The 21,441-nt window shown below is 42.8% G+C and overlaps 2 protein-coding genes across 15 annotated transcripts; one reads left to right on the top strand and one right to left on the bottom strand.

Annotated features, from left to right (window-relative positions):
* Positions 1-1,299: 1,299 nt before the first annotated feature.
* LOC100195412 (regulator of G-protein signalling 14) lies at positions 1,300-10,878 on the bottom strand. 10 transcript variants are annotated; one of them, XM_045723262.1, is made up of 16 exons: positions 10,787-10,878; positions 10,459-10,599; positions 6,696-6,717; positions 6,403-6,551; positions 5,173-5,265; positions 4,783-4,926; positions 4,406-4,585; positions 4,235-4,274; positions 4,052-4,119; positions 3,561-3,770; positions 3,375-3,451; positions 3,157-3,283; positions 2,687-2,771; positions 2,493-2,533; positions 2,314-2,407; positions 1,309-2,105 (listed from the first exon to the last, which is right to left on the bottom strand). In XM_045723262.1, the coding sequence occupies exons 2-16, from the start codon at positions 10,573-10,575 to the stop codon at positions 1,927-1,929; spliced, it is 1,626 nt and encodes a 541-aa protein (XP_045579218.1). In that variant the 5' UTR covers positions 10,576-10,599; positions 10,787-10,878; the 3' UTR covers positions 1,309-1,926. The 10 variants fall into 10 exon arrangements, with proteins under 10 accessions (NP_001133913.1, XP_045579218.1, XP_045579221.1 ...); XM_045723265.1 differs by having other exon boundaries at positions 4,052-4,116; XM_045723266.1 differs by having other exon boundaries at positions 4,052-4,116; positions 4,235-4,271.
* A 1,134-nt stretch (positions 10,879-12,012) lies between these two features.
* LOC106611910 (uncharacterized) lies at positions 12,013-20,439 on the top strand. Of its 5 annotated transcripts, none has more exons than XM_014212569.2 (8): positions 12,013-12,214; positions 12,434-12,497; positions 12,718-12,810; positions 13,620-13,670; positions 19,287-19,307; positions 19,434-19,706; positions 19,903-20,001; positions 20,097-20,439. In XM_014212569.2, exons 1-8 carry the CDS (start codon positions 12,191-12,193, stop codon positions 20,159-20,161), a joined length of 690 nt encoding a protein of 229 aa, XP_014068044.1. In that variant the 5' UTR covers positions 12,013-12,190; the 3' UTR covers positions 20,162-20,439. The 5 variants fall into 5 exon arrangements, with proteins under 5 accessions (XP_014068044.1, XP_045579983.1, XP_014068045.1 ...); XM_014212570.2 differs by having other exon boundaries at positions 12,145-12,214; positions 12,406-12,497; XM_045724026.1 differs by having other exon boundaries at positions 12,146-12,214; positions 12,406-12,497; positions 12,758-12,810.
* The last annotated feature ends 1,002 nt before the right edge of the window (positions 20,440-21,441 follow it).

Below are 21,441 nucleotides of genomic sequence, written 5' to 3'. Positions count from 1 at the left end.
ACCCCACTGATTCCAAGGACGTGGTCTACACAGTACATGATCACTGGCCATCAGCTTTACTACGCTCAGTTGTACCCACCCTTTCTATGGATCCTGAAACAGTTACCAATGCTGCCTCACTCTCCCTGGCATGGAGTCACAGCTCAGCCATAAACGGCTCACCTGATCCTGAAATCAGTTCCTTAGTCGCCCCAATTTCAGTGTTACCATAGAACAGTCTCCATCCCCCACTGGCCATGCAACCGTCCTGCCGCTGTGTGGAGCCTATAGCCATTAACTCACCAACTGTTTCTACAAGCACTTACTGTCTAATGGATGGGTCTTGTTTTACACAAGCCATGCATTCCAATGCATAGCCTAATGCCTGCTGGAACAATGAGTATCTCAGCACCCATTAAATTAAAAGGATTGAGTTCAGAAGATTTAGGACAAATATGCCACACAACCCAATTTATATTCTACACATACATAGACCGGGATAATGTACATTACGTCAAATATGGAACACATTTTAACTACAGTGAGTACCATTTTCAAATGACAAAGCGCTCACACACACGCCATGCTTACCTTGTCCCCTGCCTGGTTTTATGGCACTACCTGGATATTACATATGGGTCTGCATGAGATTAGACCAAATTTCCTTGATAGCTGACAATTACAGCTAAGCATTATCCAAGAGCGAAATAAAAGAGGATGAGAGAGAGTACACGTAGAGCACAGATGACTGAACACGGCAGAAAAAAAAAAAAAAGACTGCAAACCACGGGGGGGGATACTAACCTCTCCTTATTTCTTCTTCCCTTTTCCTCTCAGATAAGTGCTGGTGGGGAGATCACTTGTGTACTGCTTCCTCTGACAGTCACACCCTTCTCTGTCCATTCATAGTCCCACTGGCACACTAGGCATGTCTGGATGCATACACACCCGCACTAGATGTGCATCCTCTGATCAGTCCGGTGTGTGTAATATAAAAAGGTGAAGACACTACTCCCTTAACTTTTACATTTCTCGTACTGAAGGATTGTCTTTCTTTGACTGAATAAAAAAATTAATTGTGTAATAACTAAGGCTTTCAAAACTATTTCACAATGAAGTGGCTTCAGAGGGGCACCGTCAAGCAACAAGTTTATGGAGATGAAGCCAAGCTGCGATTGGCTCCTAGACAGGTGACGAAGCAATCGCAGCGCAGCCCAAGTGGCATGTTGAATTCAGATGACATCACTCAGAGCAGAGAACTAAAATAGTGTGTAATTACGGTGGATGCTGGTAGTCTGTCCTTGAGACATTACGCTGACGGACATGAGATCAATGATACCCGATTTATTCATGTGCAATGCATGGAAAGATAAGTTAATACTGAAGTTAGACCCTGAATAGCACTCTGATAACACAGACAGAAGGATTGACCATCACAGAGGACCTGGCATTCAAAGGGCAAACAATGATGTGCTCAAAAATATTAAATGCCAGACAATCAAATAAATATGAAACTTTCACAAGAGAAAAGTGCTAAAATAAAAGCAGTTAAATCTCAAATCACAAAGAACATGTACTCAAAGTGCTTAGTAAAATATAAAGTTCAACTTAGAGATGCAAGACCCTCGTGAATGAAGTCATTCCTTCATTCCAAAAGAAGTGAATTCAGGGGAGGAATTGAAACCTATAACAGACTCTGCATTTCATTACATTTTGTACAAAAAGGTATTATAAGACATGTCTCTGAACTTAGACAATCATAGGCAAAAGTGCTAGACTATTGCCCTCTTAATAGTTGGGGTCTTCATGTATACAGTTTGTTAAAATTTTAACACCAACTCCCGCCCACACACGTTTCCTGTGAGCCTGTGCGTTTGGAACCTGATGAGTGACAGACTCCAGACTGCTGCTCCAACAGGGATGGGAGTGGGATGGTTGTCTGACTCCTCAGTGTCTGTGGGGGCTCCATCCCCCTGTCACCTCTCCAGCCTCCCCCTGTTGAGTCTCCTGGTCGTGGACAGAGGGGTTCAGGAGGAACTGGGGAAGCTCCAGGTGTTCCTTGGTCAGCAGGCCTCTCTGGTCATCCACCCTACAGGCCTGGGCCCTGGACAACAGCTCTATCATCACTGAGAGAGGGGAGGGAGGAGACATGGAGAAAAATAAATACATTAAGTTTGTCTCAGACTAGGGCTAACGTGAGTCTTAAGAGTTAAGGTTACAGGTACTAGGTAGTCTATTGAGTTTAGTCCCAATCCAGCTACTAGGTAATCTATAGGGTTTAGTCCCATTACAGGTGCAGTAAATAAGCCATGACCCCACGGTTCTGACTCGTACCCTCCATCTCATGGTTTCTCCTGACCCTGGGCTTGGCTCCGTCTGCCTGAGGAGGCACATGGACCTCTGGGCCTACTGGAGATCTACCGCTCTCCTGAAAAGGGTTTAGAACACCACACACATTTTACTTTAAGCTTTGGACTCCCAAACATCCTGGCGGTCAACAGTGCAGGACTCACCTGTGGGACTGGAGTTTGGCCACTGATCCTGGAACTGCTAACTGAAAAGACAACACAGCAGTTAGGCTACTGTACACATTATGGGGTTTGATATCTGGGAAAACCCTGAGAGTCACATAGAAGAAGCAAACATAAAAAGACAAACACCCAAGTATCTCCCAGTAATGATTAGTCCTCAGGGAGTGACCACTTACCCAAAGTGAATGCAGTTGTGGTTACTGAGTTTAAAAAGGTCTGGAACACCAGTTTGGGTACACAACACCAGAACAATGCCTGGACCTGTCCACCATCGGGACAAAGCACTAGTTAGCATGTGTGTGCGCTAATCTGTATGTATTCACCTTTGTCCAGCTGCAGCTTCTTATTGGCCAGTTTGAACACATTAGTGCTCATGCTCAGTGGCACATCACTCTCACTCTGCAAGACAGGGATGTTTACACATCACTCCCACTGTGCAAAACAGGATATGTTCGCACAAACCTCTCACACACTCAAAATCCTATTTTCCCTAACCCATACCTTAACGATAAACCCTCTAGAAATAGCATTTGACCTTAATAAGGGGATGAACAAAATGTACCCAGTTGGTCAAATGTGTTTGTTTACTATTCATGGGGACTTCTCGTCCCCACAAGTACAGGTAAACACGTCCATACACACCCACCATGGTGACCCGGGCCTGGTGGGATGCGAGTTGGTGTTTCTGTAGTACCGCAGACAGGGCATCCTGCAGAGTCTTACTGGACTTCACCATGATGCCCACTGTCTTACCAGTGAACACCACCTCCAACCTGAAACACACACAAACACAGTATACACACACACACAAGCACAAACACTGAGGGTCAGTATGACAGAAAGAAGAAGTGACAGATGACTCACGCAAACGTCACCCTCAGCTCCAGGGAGACCTGCTGGTCCCTCAGTATTGAACAGTCCTGCTCCAGAGATAGGGGCTTCTATAGGAGGACATATGGGTAACAGTCATTTAGGATGTTTTGAGGTGAGGTGAGCATTGTTGACAACATTTAAGCCTCTGGCTGGAAGACAATTCTCATTTTGGCTCACCCTGTCCTTTCCATGGAGGTAGATAATGATGTCTTTGAGGGGGAAGCCTCTCTTCTCACAGAGGTCAGACAGCATTTCTCTGAGGGAGAGGCCAGGCCGTGTGGGGGCCAGGGATGCACTGCCATCAGGCAGGTAGACACAGCAGTAACCTCCCTCCACACTACCGCAACCATCACCCTGCCCCTGGTCTGAGGGACCAGAGCGACCATTCTGGACAAGAGAAGTCAGGGAGAAAGGGGAGCAGATGGAGAGGAAAGGAAGTGAGGAGGGAGAAAGGGGAGCAGTAGAGGTAGTGATGGAGAGAGGGGAACAGGAGGAGAGAAGAGTGAAGGAAGGAGAGGGGTGTAGTAGGAGGAGAGGGGGTGAGGAGTACAAGGAAAGTAGGGAGGGATAGAGGTTGAGAATGAATGGTTATACTTAATCTTCCATGTCTATATATATTTTAACTAATCTCCTCCCACATCCCAGCTGACCAAGTATGATGAATTTACCTCTACACTGCTGTTGGACATCCGATAGTCCTTACGAGACACATTCACCTTAGTGTACGACACGTCTACTGAGAGGGGAGAGAGTGACGGGGGAGGAGAGAAACAGACAGAGGGTAAAAATAAACTAGAGAATATCACAGCTAGACAAGAGATTTGTAGGTTTATGGCTGAGGGGAAGCCTACCTCCCCACGATCCCCTCTTCTCCCGCTGCTTATCCTTCTGCTGAACACAAGTTACAAGCTATTACGCAACCACACAATGATTACACACATCCAAATGGAATAATTGAAACGGTCCTCATTAATGGTCAAAACGTTGCTTTCATAATCATTGCTGAAGTCCATCCATCCCACCTTCTTGCTGTCATTGAGGGAGCGGCTAAAGGTGGCCATGTCCTCCCATGATCCTGTGCTGGTAGGTTCAGCGGCGATGCTGGGTAGTGGCCTACCCTCCACACTGGCCAGGGTACACTTCTGGTAAAGAGGGGAGCGGACGAAGCGCCTGTAGCTGTCCATCTTCATCAACTTTAAAATCTGACCCAGGGAGGGATGGACAAACAGACACCTGTTACTGGCATGGCACTGGACTTCCCACACTAGAGTTGGTCTACATTTGAGTTACTCTACATCGATCTCCTTCAAACAGAACTGAATTCCAAGCGCATAACATGCGCTAGCTAGCTGGTCTGTGTGAGCTGTGTATGCGGCAGGCAGATGGCTACAGAGCTCACCTGTTTCTGGGCCTTGTCAAACATTTCAGGTGTAGGCTTCAGCAGGTCCTTCTCCTCCACGCGAGCCGTGTCGTCGATGTTCACAGCGTAGGGAGCGTGGTCAGACAGGTACGTCTGGAAGATGGCATGAGCCTCCTCACTTAACTATGGGAATAAGACAAGTCCCAAGTGACACCCTATTCCCCATTTAGGGCCCTGGTCAAATGTAGTGCACTATCAGAAGTAGTGCACTATATAGGGAATAGGGCCATTACCAGTCATACATCAGTCCAGCTCCACAATCTGGTCCAAACAGACACACAATCAACTCTCCTTCCTCAGTCCCTACTTTAACACATCTATTCAACTGTTACCATTCAGTTAAGAGAAGACAGAGGAATAAGCCCATACCTCTTTCATCCGGCTGGGTGGAATCTCCCGGAACTTCTCGCAGGCCTGATAGAACAGGATATTCTCCGCACTCACCTCTGACCTCAGGAAGGCCTGCGTGACAACATAGACCTGATGAACAGATGACCTACCATACAGCTCCCATCACTGATCAACAGATGACCTATTCACTATATTACTTTTTTTTTAAACAAAATTAAAAGTGCCCAGATGCTCCAAAATATTTAGCTGTACAACCTGGAATTGTATTTGTGAGTTATGATCAGGCGTCGCTGTACCACTGCCATACCCCGCAGGCCCCGAGTGTAAATCAAATGCACCTATAGGCCTACGCTTAGCCAATCAGATACAGGCATCAGTCCGGTAAAATAAAAATAATTTCAATGTATGCTTACTCAGCTGTGGCGCAAATAATATAAGTGATCTGTTACCGGTTTGATCATAAACCTCAAGTTTAGAAATTGTTAATTGTCTGAGAATAATATTGGCCATGCTTGAATTGCCCTGCCAATATGCAGGGATAATGCATTGGGCCTATAGCCTACTGCACAAACCTCGGTACACAACTGTTTTAAATAGGTTATTGTTTAATAGGTTTGTTTTTTTCAAAATCTGAGCAGTAGATCTCAGCTAGCAGGTATTTTAACTTTTTTACCCCTTTCTTTCACCAATTATGAACTTGTTTCATCGCTACAACTCCCCCAACGGGCTCAGGAGGTGAAAGTTGAGTCATGCGTTCCCAAAACATGACCCGCCAAACCACACTTAACACCTGCCCGCTTTATCAATCTGTCAGAGGAAACCCTCCCTTAACCCGAACGACACGGGGCCAATTGTCTGCCACCCTATGGGACTCCCGGTCGGTTGTGACAACCTGGGAACGAACTCGGGTCTGTAGTTACCCCTTAAACACTGCAGTGCCTTAGACTGTTGCGTCACTCAAGAGGCCTACAATTTTAGCTTTTTATAATAAACAATGTATTTTAAGGGTTATTAGTTTCTAGGGCACAGCATGCTCTTCAAAATAAGCTACAATTCACATAGGCTCAATCAACAAATAAAACTGATTCTAGTGCTCTTAAACTTTGTAAGTTTTTATTAAAGCCCTGCTGTATGACTCCTCCCATTGCTTTACTCTGAGAAAAACATGTTTGCGTTTGCTGAGTGGCGACAAAGCAATCATTGTTCTCAATAAAAGGAAAGATTTGAAGGTGAGTGTGTGTGGCTCACCTTGAAGTAGCGTACTCCCATGGGGTCTTCCAATAGCTTCTCGAAGCACACAGCCCAGCTGACGACACTGCTGGCCTGGGCATCTCCCCCTTGGGCCCCTGGCAGACTGGTACAACTGCCCCCACAGCCACGACCAGACATGTTCAGCTCTGAGAAATCACACACACACACACTAATAAAACCCATCCATACGCTGACGCCTCAGGGTAGCAGACTGACACTACTTCCCGCACAGGCATGCTCATATCTGAAAAAGAGCTCTGAGACAGGCACAAACACACACACAGGCTTACCACCATCTGACACTGCCTGGCTCTGCAGAGACAAGTAAAGGGAAAGTGTGTCAGTCTCAGTCAAATACAATATCACATGATCCAGCAACACAAAACACAGTTCCAGACATTAAAATCTAAAGTCAGTAATGTAGAAGTGGAGACCAACTTCATGGAATAGAAATACAGACCAACGTTATAGACCAGAATACCATTCAAAACAGGAAGAATCTTACAATCACTCAACCAGGTACTGACAATGAGAAATCTCAGGCAGTGAATGAAGGATAAAAACACACCAACACAGAATCAGGAAGTGAGAGTGAAGAAAAACAGCTGCATGTCTTTGTTCTGACAGCTCTCCTCTACTTTAGAGCACTCAAGCAGCCAAGGCCCCAGCTCACACAGGAAGAGTGGGTGTCACTGTACTGCTCTCATTCAGCTTTCAGGACAGAGAAAGTTTGTTTTTTCAGCTCCAGTGAAGCTTAGACTTCATGTTCTTTCCTAACGAAAGGTGAATTCAGGACAGGAATGTGCATGATGTACTGAATGCAAACAAAAGACAAGCAGACATTCTACATTTCAGAGCACACCAGATGAACCTAAGCAAATCCTACAGCCTCATGCATACGGTGCATGCTAACTGCTAAGATGAGCAAACGTAACTTTATGAGTCCACTAGGAGTGTACTGGTTCTGGGGAGGTGTTCATAAAGCATCTTAGAGTAGGAGTGCTGATCTTGGATCAGGTCCCCTCTGTCCATTACTTGTTCATTAAGATCTGAAGCTAACAAGTCCTAGATCAGCACTCATACTCTGAGATGCTTTATGAATACGGCCCCTGATGAATGACAAGATCCTTGGAACTCACTGTGTTGTGTACTTCTAGTGACGACAATGACGCTGCAAATTATGACAAGATGCATCCTTCCACGAGGCCACCATAAGCATGCATTTCTTTGAGCGTGGGCACTCCAATCACACCACAGGTCACTCCTCGTATCCACCCGGACTCACTTAAGATGTCTCAACAGCCTCCTGAGGATATGAGTCATTTCCCTGACATCACCACCCAACACCCAGTGTTATGTGACTCAGTCATTGCACCACAGAAGCAGAGGGACACCACCACATGCCATAGAGATCAGATGTGATATTGCCGAGGGGTGGAGGGCAATCTGTAAACAATGTCTGTATACTTTGTTTGACAGTGGCTTAGATGCCTAGTCGGTTTCACTAACAGCCAACATTGTCTTGTAGCAGCTTTGGTATCACACCTCAGTCTATTTGGCAGCAGCTTTATAGTTAATAATAAAATCACAACGCATCATATGGTCTTCGCCTGAAAGGCATTACTCAAAAAGAAACAGCTGTTTAAAGCATAGCCCTTTTCTCCATTGATAGCTGAGCACAAATGTCAGGAAACCCTTTAAAAGTAGGATAAAGCCTGATCACCAACAGGTTTGTGCTAATCTCTTCCTATGGAACTAGCAATTATTAAAATGTTTTAAAAACAATTCTAATAATGTCAACAGTTGGAGAATGGATGAAGATACGCCAAACTTTTAGAATGTTTATAATCGATGTTGACCGAATTATAGCACATAAAACATTTCTGGAAAAAGACTAATGGAGTTCAGTAATTTGTGGGAATTAAGGCTTCAATTTGTCAAATGTCAGTAATTTTCTTTTCCGAACGCACATACAATAACAAAATGTATCAGGTATTTTGTTAAAATATGGTGTGTCATTTGCATAACTACACTGGGTGTATTTACCTATATAAATTAACATAAGAGGAACAGCGCTTCAACCACCAATCACCTAGGCCTACCTGCACTGTCTATACTTCCTCATGAATTACTGTTGTAGAATTTACCAAGTGTGTTAATATCAGGATACCCTATTAATTTTTTTTTTAAATTTAGCTTGAGATTACACATACTTCACATTATTTGTGAGATCAGACAAATCATTAATCTGAGTGTTCATTTTCAGTAGTTGCTTTCATGTCAACACATTTGTAAACATTGCAACTGTATAAAATGACTTCAACTGCATAAAAAAATAATGAACACCAATCAAAATAAGGATCTCTTTGTGATGTAAGTGTCTAGACGATGCATTAAATCCCTGTCAAAGCTTTAACGTTCTTAGAGATTCAACGGAATGACAATGTATCCCATTTCAGCCATTACACAGACAGGTCATTACAAACACTTCCACAATTGTAACGTTGTTGGGATCGGTGTCCCTTCAGCGGGACGGTTGAGCTAACGCGATTAGCATGAGGTTGTAAGTAACAAGAACATTTCCCAGGACATAGACATATCTGATATTGGCAGAACGCGTAAATTCTTGTTAATCTAACTGCGATGTCCAATTTACAGTAGCTATTACAGTCAAATAATACCATACCACTGTTTGAGGAGAGTGCACAATTTTGAACATGAAAAGTTATTAAAACCAATTAGGCACATTTGGGCAGTCTCGATTCCAAATTTTGAACAGAAATGCAATGGGTCATTGGATCAGGCTAAAACGTTGCATACACTGCTGCCATCTAGTAGCCAAAATCAAAAATTGCACCTGGGCTAGAATAATACATTATGGCCTTGCTCTTGCATTTCAAAGATTGAACAAAAAAAGTTGTTTTTTATTTGTATTGTATTTTACCAGATATATTGTGTTATATTCTACTACATTCCTTTCACATTTCCATAAACTTCAAAGTGTTTCCTTTCAAATGGTACCAAGAATATGCATATCCTTGCTTCAGGGCATGAGCTACAGGCAGTTAGACTTGGGTATGTCATTTTAGGCAAAAATTAAAGAAAAAGGGGCTAAACCTTAAGAGAAAAAAAACAAACACAGGAAATAAATGGCTGAAAGACAGATCCTGAGGTGGGTGGGGCATGCGCTCTGCCAATAGATCCTTAGGTGACCCAGAAGGAACCTTGACTTGAGGCCAGCTCTAGATAGGCCAGTGGAGAGCAATCCAGAAGGACTCAACGTTTTGAACATTGCAGATAGAATTATGTTGAGTTGACTCCTACAGTACATGGCAGAGATGCATGTCTGTTCACATGATATATGTCTATCTGAACAGTATGTAACATTACACCTCACTGAATTCAACCCGTCTACAGAGAAAGTGGCTACTTACCATGTGACCAACACCAGGAACACCCAGAGTCTTTATGTTCTTAGACATGGCTGAAGTACCGGTGGGAATCCAAAATGATGCTCAGCCATTGAGGGTGTCACAGCGAAGTGATCCACCCTGCACTGACACAGATACACTTAGGTCCTCCTCATTCAGGACTCCCTGTCATTTCCTGTCTAAACGGGAAGGGTTGCTGTGGCAATGGGCCGCAAAAGGGGAAGCAGGGTTACAGTGATCAAACTGCTCTCGTCTTGGCTTTTGAGAAACTCTCTGATGTGGGTGGTGTGCTTGTGTTCCTGTCCTACTGTATTTCAGACTAGACAGTGTAGGCTATGAGACTTAACTCAAGTGAAAACTCGCCTGAGCAAATATGGCTACCTGATATAGCACCAAAAGCGCATTATGAGAACAGGTTGTGGATCCAACCACAAGAGCTGTGACTCTGCTTCCCACCCCACTAGAGATAGCATTGTCACCAGCCAGCCCTATAATTGCCAATGGATAAAGGCACACCCAGTCAATGATTTTTAAAACATTCAATAGGCTACTCAAAGTAAATATTTCTAGAAGAAAATTGTCTAATTTATTTCCAAAAATGCCAACGAGTTGTTAGGCATACCTTTATTTGAGTTGGTGGATGGGTATTGTTGTAGGTGTTCAGTTTCCCAAACTTGTACTGAGCAGTTCTCTTCACCAGGCGAGAGAGACTTCGGCAGAGCCCGCTGAAGGCCACCATCTTCCGGGTAAAAAGCTTTTGGGACTGAATTAAAATGGTTTGTACATAGCACTACGTGAGAGAGGTGTTTGATAAGACAGTAGTTAAATAAACTACTGCTTGAAGAGTCTGCAAATATTGAAAAGGAAAGATGCATTTGAAGAAGACATACTATTTAGAAACACAAACATAAGAATACATGTTATAATTCAGATAAAGGCCTATAGCCTACCTACAAAAACTGTTTGGATCACCAATTTAGTTCACCTTGCCTCTATCCAAGTCAAAGTTCAGGGCATGGTGCTAGAAACACCTATGGATCAAATCCAAAAGCCAATCAAGTGTAGCCAATCAAGTGTAGCCAATCAAGTGTAGCCAATCAAGTGTAGCCAATCAAGTGGACCTTAAATGCATGTCTGGCGCATGATCAAAATGAAGAAAAAGCCACTTGTCTCAGATTCTCTCTTTTTTTTTTTTTTTTTTTTTTTTACGAGGCAGGACGTGGCCCTTCCACATTGCTGCTTTAGGGGACAGTGCTGTAATCTCTCAGGCCAATAGAATGTCATTCCATCAGCAGAGGAGAGCAGAGCAGAGAGGCTGTCACAGGAATATATGGTCAGGGGACCTTTCCTTCTCCTGCCCAGACTAATAGGAATTGATTTGTTTGAGCTCTCTGGGAGGAGAAAAATGTGTTTATCCTCAGTTAGGCAAGCCTGAATAAATGATGGCAAAGCGCTGCAATGTTTAAATGGTAAAAGAGACTGAAAGGGGGAGAAATGTGATGGGTAAATGTATTTGTTTGATCAACAGCACTCTCTGGTGGCCACAGAGGAAGTGAATCTGGAGTCCAGAGAACAGACCTTTATGGCTTCATATCCCATGATGCAGTGTACTTTTGTACTGTACTGCTCATAATTTGTTTGAAATGTGCTGTCTGTGAAAAGGGCTCCTGATCCTGTGGAAGTCAACACGCAATTTGCATGGTTCAACTATAAAGTCAGCAATTAATTCTGATAAGAGGTGCATTGACATCAGTCTTTCATGAGTTATAGTGTGTGCATGTGCAAATATGTGTTGCTGGCAGACATGATGCTGAAATATTATAGCCAAGTCCAGGTTTGACCGCTGGCATTTTGTTCTAACCAACTCAGTGGCCTTAGGGCAGACACTCTAACCACAAGGTTGGGAGTTCAATCCCCTGCTGAATCATACCAAAGGGTGTAAAAATGGAACCAGATGCGTCTCTGTTTGGCACTCCGCATTAAGGAGCTAGATTGAAGGTAAGGCCATGCGATAGACTAGAGTCCTGTCCAGCAGGTCCATCAAACTGCCTCATGCTACAGAAACAAAAGATCTGCTCCTCGGGCAAGGCTACTTACTAAATGTGTTCTGAATCCTGTAAAACAGTCCAATAGCACCACCGACAGTCTTAGCACTCCTTTCCATGAACATCAAACTCCAGGTGCCAAGCAGGGCACAAACATGTTCCGGTATTATCTGTATATTGCTTGTGTTACTGTCTGGTAGCTGTGGGTGGTGAGGTGATTTGCATTCATATCAGTGTTTATATCAGCCACAGTGTACAATACCTTTCTGTAGAGACGCTCACTTACTCCTCATCCAGGGAACTCCGTGCATGACCAGAGATCCAGCACAAGAGGTAAAATATTTTATTCAATGTAATGATGTAGGCTAATGTATTTAATGATCCCATCAACAGGTTTTATTTTTAAAGTTTTTAGTAACATTTCTAGGTTTTTGACATTGAGAATGTCCTGAATGAAATATTGTTTGTGGGTTTAATTTACATTTGAACCCATTTCTATTTTGATTAACTTTTTGAATGAATAGAAACTGAATGACATCTCATCTTCGTCAGATGGTACTAATGAAGGCGAGGACAGGGACAGGCTTGTATTCACTTGCGTGCCTTCTCATGATCAGTAAGGAACAATCCCATTTCCTTTAAAAAGTTTGATATTACCTTGTGAATATTCTGGATTTATGTTAGTTACTGTTGAAGCCTTCACTTTTTCCCCCTTCTGTCTCCTGTGACCCAATCCTCTATATATACACACACCTCTCTCTTTCCCTTTATCCCTGCTGTCATTCTTCCATCCCTCTTTCCCTCTCTCTGCCTCAACCTTCTCTCTCTCTCTATAGGTAGTGTCTGTTCTACCTGTGTTCCCTTTATGTGTCTAAGGTGCAACTTAACCCACTCACCTGGAATATCTGCCACGGGATTACTAGACAAGGGTATCCATTCCACTTTATTACTCCATCCTAGAGTTGCAAAGGGAGGGCATATTACTGTTAACTTTAAGTTTACCATTAAACTGCCAGAACTTTACAAACTTTTCTTGGAGTTTTGAGTACTTCAGATTATCACAGGTTTCTGTAATTATTTCTGACCCTCTTTGTGGCCTTATTTTCCATGTGATATAAGATAATCAAATAAGATCATTTTAAAATAAGAAATATAATGATGAAACTGTAAAACCTTATCCTAAATATAAACATCAACTTAGTGAATACCATTGGTGTTTGATAAACGGTTTCAGCATGAATATCCTTTTTTTTTAAATGTATTTTACTATGTCTATGTCTTTGTAGTAAATGTTTGTGCTAAATTGGTGGCAGTTGTGAAAAGTCAATAGGTCGAAGAGTTAAATGAAAATAATGCATTGTTGATAAGATGCTTTTTTCATTAATTAGGCTTTTGTCTTGAACCCTATGGTCTATCCACTAGAAACTCATGGACAATATGAACACAGATATAAAAATAAATCCTATATATATACATTTAACTTATTCAAGTATAAATTACATACATTTGAATAGATTACATGTTAATGACCTAAATTACTGAATGTTATGTTAATTTTGTTAAATTACCGTTAGCTTGCAAACCTACTCCTTCCCCTGACCTTCAGACTTTTACATTAGACCATTACAGTATTCTAGCTTGTTGTATTTCTGTGTTAACTTGATCTTTCTTGAAACCCAGACAAAATATATATTCAAAGCATTCATAGTCTTTCTTCCTCTCCATCCAACTCCCTCAGCCATGTGTGACACCCTGTGCTCAGACACTCACCAATGCTTCAATGCTACTGGTCAGTATTCATTTCATATACTCACTACTGCCAATAGATAGTTGAGTTATCAATTTTTATATGGCGGTTGTTTGAAATGTTAGTGGAATATGAGTGATTGTGTTGAGCTAGCTAAAGTCTTAACAAAATATTCCTATTCAAGTATTAATTTCAATAGAATGTCACTGCAACAACTTGTCAGCTGGTAAATTCGCTCTGGCTATCTACTCCTATTTCAGAGCACTGGTAAAATAGTCTGGCTTGCTACATTTTCAAATGTTACATTTATAATTTTGACATTCGTTTTCATTTGAAGTTAAAGTGCACTGTAAGCTAGCTAGCTAACGTTAGCTGGCTGGCTCGCTAGCTAACGTTATGTATATGATCGTATTATTTGTATCCCAGAGGTATTTGCTTTGCTAGTTATAGCTTAAATGCTAGCTGGCTAACATTGTAACTGGTTGGTTAGCTACCTGCAGATTCATGCAGGGTAGTAATGTCATGAGTTGGGTTTAATGTTCGTTGTTTAGCTAGCTAGATCAATCAAATCAATCAAATTTATTTTTATATAGCCCTTCGTACATCAGCTGATATCTCAAAGTGCTGTACAGAAACCCAGCCTAAAACCCCAAACAGCAAGCAAAGCATGTGAAAGAAGCACGGTGGCTAGGAAAAACTCCCTAGGAAAAACTCCCTAGAAAGGCCAAAAACCTAGGAAGAAACCTAGAGAGGAACCAGGCTATGAGGGGTGGCCAGTCCTCTTCTGGCTGTGCAGGGTGGATATTATAACAGAACATGGTCAAGATGTTAAAATGTTAAAATGTTAATAAATGACCAGCATGGTCAAATAATAATAATCATAGTAGTTGTCGAGGGTGCAACAAGCACGTCCGGTGAACAGGTCAGGGTTCCATAGCCGCAGGCAGAACAGTTGAAACTGGAGCAGCAGCACGGCCAGGTGGACTGGGGACAGCAAGGAGTCATCATACCAGGTAGTCCTGAGGCATGGTCCTAGGGCTCAGGTCCTCCGAGAGAAAGACAGAAAGAGAGAAAGAGAGAATTAGAGAGAGCATATTTAAATTCACACAGGACACCGGATAAGACAAGAGAAATACTCCAGATGTAACAGACTGACCCTAGCCCCCGACACATAAACTACTGCAGCATAAATACTGGAGGCTGAGACAGGAGGGATCAGAAGACACTGTGGCCCCATCCGATGATACCCCGGACAGGGCCAAACAGGCAGGATATAACCCCACCCACTTTGCCAAAGCACAGCCCCCACACCACTAGAGGGATGTCTCCAACCACCAACTTACCGTCCTAAGACAAGGCCGAGTATAGCCCACAACGATCTCCCCCATGGCACAACCCAAGGGGGGGGCGCCAACCCAGACAGGAAGACCACGTCAGTGACTCAACCCACTCAAGTGACGCACCCCTCCCATGGACGGCATGGAAGAACACCTGTAAGCCAGTGACTCAGCCCCTGTAAAAGGGTTAGAGGCAGAGAATCCCAGTGGAAAGAGGGGAACCGGCAAGGCAGAGACAGCAAGGGCGGTTCGTTGCTCCAGCCTTTCCGTTCACCTTCACACTCCTGGGCCAGACTATACTTAATCATAGGACCTACTGAAGAGATAAGTCTTCAGTAAAGACTTAAAGGTTGAGACTGAGTCTGCGTCTCTCACATGGGTAGGCAGACCATTCCATAAAAATGGAGCTCTATAGGAGAAAGCCCTACCTCCAGCCGTTTGCTTAGAAATTCTAGGGACAATTAGGAGGCCTGCGTCTTGTGACCGTAGCGTACGTGTAGGTATGTACGGCAGGACCAAATCGGAGAGATGGGTAGGAGCAAGCCCATGTAATGCTTTGTAGGTTAGCAGTAAAACCTTAAAGACTCCACTATGCAAGTAACCATTTTGGGTGTGTTCATAAATTGTCTGGCCATCTTCTCCGATTTCATAAAACTCTCATCTGAGGGTGCCAGAGGGTAGAATAACTCATGAATTTATGAACGCTCAACACCCGTTGAATATGGCCGGTGTCAGTAAACGTCGGCAAAAAAGCATAATTAAATTGTTGCCAGCAGCACAGTTAGTCACCAACGCTCTGGATAACCAGCTCTGCTAGGGCGAGTGGGGTGTTCTCTCATTTGTGTCTGGAAGTAGATAGCTTGAGTGCTCGACTGCCCGACTGCCGTTTTGAGGTCAGACCACTCGGATCAACCCACTTATCGGCCAGAGAGTCCAGTGCAGTGTGCGCTCTGTACGCTCCGAGAGCAAAACGCTCTGAATTTATGAATGGACAATCTGACAGCACAGCTGCAGTCACCAATGCTCTGGATAACATAAAAACAGCCTAACCAGCTTTGCTAGATTGAGTAATGGTCAGTGAGCTGTTCTCTCTTTTGTCTCTGGAAGTAGCTAGCAAGTTAGCTTGGGTGCTTGACTACTGCTTTTAGTACAGAACGCTCGGATCATCCCTTAAAGAGATGGGTGGGGCTAAAGCTTAAGAGGGTGTGAACGATGCTGTATGGGTGTCGACAAAGAAGAGCTCTCCACTAGGTACCAAAACATTCAAAGGACATTTTCTCAAGTGAGGTTACAAGTTTATCAACTTTCAAAGCAGAATTACTTTCCCATTGTTTGTCAAATGCTGCGTATGATCTACCATTTTGTAGCTCTGTCTCTGCTTTCATCCAATGTATAAAACACTTTCCAATTTTGCTATATAAGACAGAATCAAGGCGATCTGTCACAGTTTAGTTGTCTGAGTGAGAAATTCTGTAAATTTAAGGACTATGTATTTTGAAAGGTGATGTTGATTTATAATAAATACCGCTTTGATCTCATACAAGCCAGCCAAACACCTGTGAGTCTAAATTTGCATGTTACATTTCAATAGTATAAAACCCATGTCATACAATGTAAATGTTTATGATCACTGTTTGATATACAGTAACAATGACATGTCATAATACACTGGGTTGTTCTGAACAGAATGAGCCTGTTTGTGAAGAAAATTTCTCCGTGGCACACGAACCAGAATGTACTCATGATAACTCCTTTCACCAAAATTAGGATCTGTTTCTCTGAATTGCATTGTGAAAGCCAAACACTATCATTGTGTAACTTAGCTAGTCATGTTGGCAATAGAACAAGCTTTCAAATGACACCCACCTGATCCAGATTGCGATTTCTATTGACAAGTTTCTGGATTGCATAAACAGTAATTGTGTGATGGTGGGGATGCAGGGTTGTGTTCCAAACAAAACAATTACAAGTGTACTTGCCCTATCCATAGGCCAATAAAGGGTTAATATACCACTACCACAATTTCACATATTTTGAAAATGTTACTCACCACCTGGATTCGGTCTTATGTAGCAAAAAGTCAAATGGTGTTTTTATACATTGGATAAAAGTACAGACTCAGAGCTACAAAATGGTACCTCACACTGCATTTGAGGAACAATGGGAAAGTAATTCTTCTTTGAAAGTTGATCAACTTGTAAACTCACTTTTGAGAAAATCACCATTTAATGTTTTGGTATCTAGTGAAGAGCTCTTTGTCTACACCCATTCAGCATCATTCACACCCTCGTAAGCTTTAGCCCCACCCATCTCGCTTCAATCTCGGAGCGCACACTTGACACTCTGGCCGATGATTTGTTTACCTCTGGATAACATGAAAACTGCCTTAACAGCTCTGCTGGCAACAATTTCATTACGCTTTTTTTGCAGACGTTAACTGACCCATGCCATATTCAAAGGCTGTTGTACACACGAAACGTTAGCTAACGAGCCAGCCAGCAGACATTAGCTAGTTAAACAACAATGAATAAAGTGCCAACAATGCCACAGCGCTGGGTGTTAACCAACCAGGTCCAATGTTACCTAGCTAACGTTAGGCTCTAACTAGAAAAGCAAACTGCTCTGGGAAACAATGTCAGCTAGGGAGCCAGCCAGCTAACGTTAGCTAGCAAACAGTACACTTTATCTTGAAATGCAACCACTGTCAAAATTAGAATGTGTAATATCTGAAAATATAGTTAGTCTAGCGTTAGCTATCTTACCTGTATACATAATCATGCACGATGGACGTGTCTCCCTGTCACGAATACCATACCACGGTTGCCCTTAGTTTGAAGATGTAATCTGGAGACAGGTGTTTTCTCCATCTCTTTAGCGATCATACTCTAATTCCTCTGATTTCAAAACTTGATCCTTCAGAAAGTGGAGAGCAACACTTATGCAGCTCCACAATAAAAAAAAAATGTAAAGGCCACGTTCGACAGGATTACTAACACAGACTGACGAGCTCAAATAGAAGCCTTCAATATGGCAGACCAATCTGAACTCCTCTCTCGGTATATCCAGCTCACTCACTATCTCAGCCAATCATGGCTAGTGGGAAGGTTGCCAACTTGTTCTGTGGCTTAACCAACAAGGCTTGTAATTTAAACAATTTTATTTGTATTTACAGATGGCATACACATTTATTAAGGCACATGAAAGTTCATGTTCGAGAAGGCATTTCTGCCAAAAAACGCATTTTGATTAAAAAAATGTTTTACGTTCACATGGCTCTCCTGTGAAGTTGTGACCAGCGACATACGACCAGTTTCCTGAATCGGGTCACAATTCAAGTATGGAGAGGGATGAGGTTCCCCAATAAGATTGAATTGGCTAACTAGCAAAGGAGAAGTAAGGTCAGCTTGTGACTGAGAAAGAACATAAGCACTAATCTAGTAGATAGATCAGCAGATGTTCCCAGGTCCTGTTTTGAGAGAGCCATCTTGAACAACTATACTGTATGCACTGTCAATAGAAAAAGCAGAGCCATGTCTTTGCAATCGCAACAATCTCCTCAAATCAACTCTCAGCAATTTGACACGCGAGTCCGGATTGGCAGATGTAGAAATGCACATGCCCAAAGAACAGCTTTAAGGTTGAGGGAGAGTGTGTGAGAGAGACGTCTACATGACCTTAGCTGTCCACACAAATGGATACGCGTGCTGTAAGAAATTTTACAACATGACGTCACAATCAGAAAGATTGGGAACTATTTTACGCTGAGAATATTTTTACCTGGCACCTACAACTACTATACCCCGTTGAAAGGCACTTAAACCTTTTGTCTTGTCCATTCACCCTCTGAATGGCACTCATAAACAATCTGTCTCAAGGCTTAAAAATCCTTCTTTAACCTGTCTCCTCCCCTTCATCTACACCAGGGGTGGGCAACTCCTGTCCACGAGGGCTTGATTGGTGTCACACTTTTTCAACGTCCCTAGCAAACACAGCTGATTAATTAAATTGCATTCTAAACTGAAGATCATGATGAGGTGATTATGGGAGTCAGGTGTGTTAGCTGGGGCAAAACTGTGACACCAATCTGTCCCTCGAGGACTGGAATTGCCCACGCCTGATCTACACTGATTGAAGTGGATTTAACATGTGACATCAATAAGGGATCACTGCTTTCACCTGGTCAGTCTGTCATGGAAATGTTTTGTACACTCAGTGTATACATGTCTCTGAGAGAACAGTTAGCAGGAGATGAAGACGATGTATTGTACACCAGAGGCAGGGACTCTCTAATATTCTCTTTTTCCTTATTTGCCTCTTTCAGTTCAACAGCAGTGCTCAAAAGGTATTGTGTGTATATATATATATGAGTGACCTGGTGGGATGAGACAACCAAAAAAATCACAACTCTTGACCCTAACTATGACATACAACACTTTTTAACCATTTCCTAACCTCTTCAACCCAACAGATTTTAAAGTGCTACTGAACACCAGTTCTGGGTTCAAAGTGGTGGAGGGTGCTGACCTCATCATTGAGTGTGCCCATAACCTGCCGGTGGAACCAAAAATCCCGCTGGTGTTTGTCTGGCTGATGGATGGCGTCTCCCTGACGGGCGAGAACAGTAGCCAGCTCACCGTGAAGAAGGTCGGCATAGCTACCTCTGGCAAGAATAAATACGCCTGCACCATCCAGAGTCCCTGTGGCAACTTCACCTCAGATCCAAAGGAGATTGAATTTGAAGGTAGACCTATTCGCCAGTCATAATTGAGACTTGAATATTTACAATGTTTACACTTATGATTGGATTTGGAGCTTTCAAGATATTGCGTTCAGTCTTACTACTCTGCAAATGAGCCTATTGTGTGAAAAGTCTTGTTTTTATTTCCTACCAATTCCTGGGGACATCTGTCCCTCCGTGCTGTCTCCATGTGTGTTAGACACGACGCTGTTGGTCATAGTGATCTGTGGTGTGTCTGCTGTGGTGCTGATCCTGGCCATGGGTATAGGCATGAAGATCATGCTGAAGAAGGAATTTGGTGAGTGATCCCAACAAGAGAAACAAAGAATAAAACAGGAAATGTGTAACTTTGCATCTGATGTAAACTCTCTCTCGCTCTCTTTCTCTCTACAGCAAAGACCAAGAACAGGAGGCAGCAGAATGCTCAGAACCTACAGAGAACTACCACAACAGAGTAGTGTTTCATTTTCTGCAAATTCCACCAAATGTCCTTCATGCGAAAATGGCAAAAATCTGACATGATTACACTGTGAATGGAGAAATATGTAGCTAACAATTTATAGTTGTATTTGCTGCAATTTAATCAACATAACACTGACGTTGAGATAATTTTATGATGGAAGAGCCACAGATGCATATGTTAATCCTCTGGCAGTGACACACAGCTAGTTTGGAGATTTGTCCCAATAAATAATATGCCAAATTCATGATATTTAATAATAAACATTTACATGTGGATGATGTTTCTATTTATATAATGAATGGGGCCTAACATAAGTGTCCAGAGGCTGCGTGTAGCCTACACATGATAGTCAGCAGTTACATTTATAGAAGCCAGGTAAGTAGGCTAAGTGATGTTTTCTATTGGGTACTTTATGTAGAGTAGCCTAAAAATAGTAAAATAATAAATAAAATAGCTGCTAGCGTTGTGACGACGTCAATAATGAATGACGCAAGAGTTGTCCAGTTCCTGCAGCTATCCCCACTTCACATTAGTGCAGCATAGAACTCATATATTACTGAGCCCGAGTAGCCGTCATTTTTTTTCTCTGCCATCTGGAAGGTGCTTGGTTGAGAAATCTATGGCTACTGACCAGATCAACATGCCTACATTCTCAGCAATCTACACACAATACCCCATAATGACAAAGCGAAAAGAGATTTGAATGATTTTTGCAAATGTATAAAAAATATATATTTACATTAGTACTCAGACCCTTTGCTATGAGAATTGAAATTGAGCTCAGGGGCATCCTGTTTCCATTTATCATCCTTGAGATGTTTCTACAACTTGATTGGAATCCACCTGTGGTAAGTTCAATTGATTGGACAGGATTTGGAGAGGAACACAGCTGTTTATGTAAGGTCCCACAGTTGACAGTGCATGTCAGAGCAAAAACCAAGCTAAGAGGTCAAGGGAATTGTCTGTAGAGCTCCGAGACAGGATTGTGTCGAAGGGTACCAAAACATTTCTGCAGCATTGAAGGTCCCCAATAACTCAGAGCTGTACCACTGGCCAAACTGAGCAATCGGGGGAGAAGTGCCTTGGTCAGGGAGGTGACCAAGACCCGATGGTCACTGACTGAGCTCCAGGGTTCCTTTTTGGAGATTGGAGAACCTTCCAGAAGGACAACCATCTCTGCAGCACTCTACCAATCAGGCCTTTATGGTAGAGTGACCATACGGAAGCTACTCCTCAATAAAATGCACATGACAGCTTCTGTATTCTGTATTCTGA

Source organism: Salmo salar, chromosome ssa09 (genome assembly GCF_905237065.1).
Source record: "Salmo salar chromosome ssa09, Ssal_v3.1, whole genome shotgun sequence".
In the NCBI taxonomy this organism is placed as follows: Eukaryota; Metazoa; Chordata; class Actinopteri; order Salmoniformes; family Salmonidae; genus Salmo; species Salmo salar.
The sequence above is the reverse complement of the archived record's forward strand: the minus strand, read 5'-3'. Positions and strand labels throughout refer to the sequence as shown.

Excerpts from the sequence above, each read along its gene's own strand:
- LOC100195412 (XM_045723262.1), bottom strand. The coding sequence starts at position 10,575 with ATGGTGGCCTTCAGCGGGCTCTGCCGAAGTCTCTCTCGCCTGGTGAAG. Across the intron at positions 6,552-6,695 it reads CCAGGCAGTGTCAGATGGTG|AGCTGAACATGTCTGGTCGT; the intron begins GTAAGCCTGTGT and ends GTGATTTCTCAG. Across the intron at positions 3,771-4,051 it reads TGTCCAACAGCAGTGTAGAG|AATGGTCGCTCTGGTCCCTC; the intron begins GTAAATTCATCA and ends TCTCTTGTCCAG.
- LOC106611910 (XM_014212569.2), top strand. The coding sequence starts at position 12,191 with ATGACCAGAGATCCAGCACAAGAG. Across the intron at positions 13,671-19,286 it reads CCAATGCTTCAATGCTACTG|TTCAACAGCAGTGCTCAAAA; the intron begins GTCAGTATTCAT and ends TGCCTCTTTCAG. Across the intron at positions 20,002-20,096 it reads CATGCTGAAGAAGGAATTTG|CAAAGACCAAGAACAGGAGG; the intron begins GTGAGTGATCCC and ends TTCTCTCTACAG.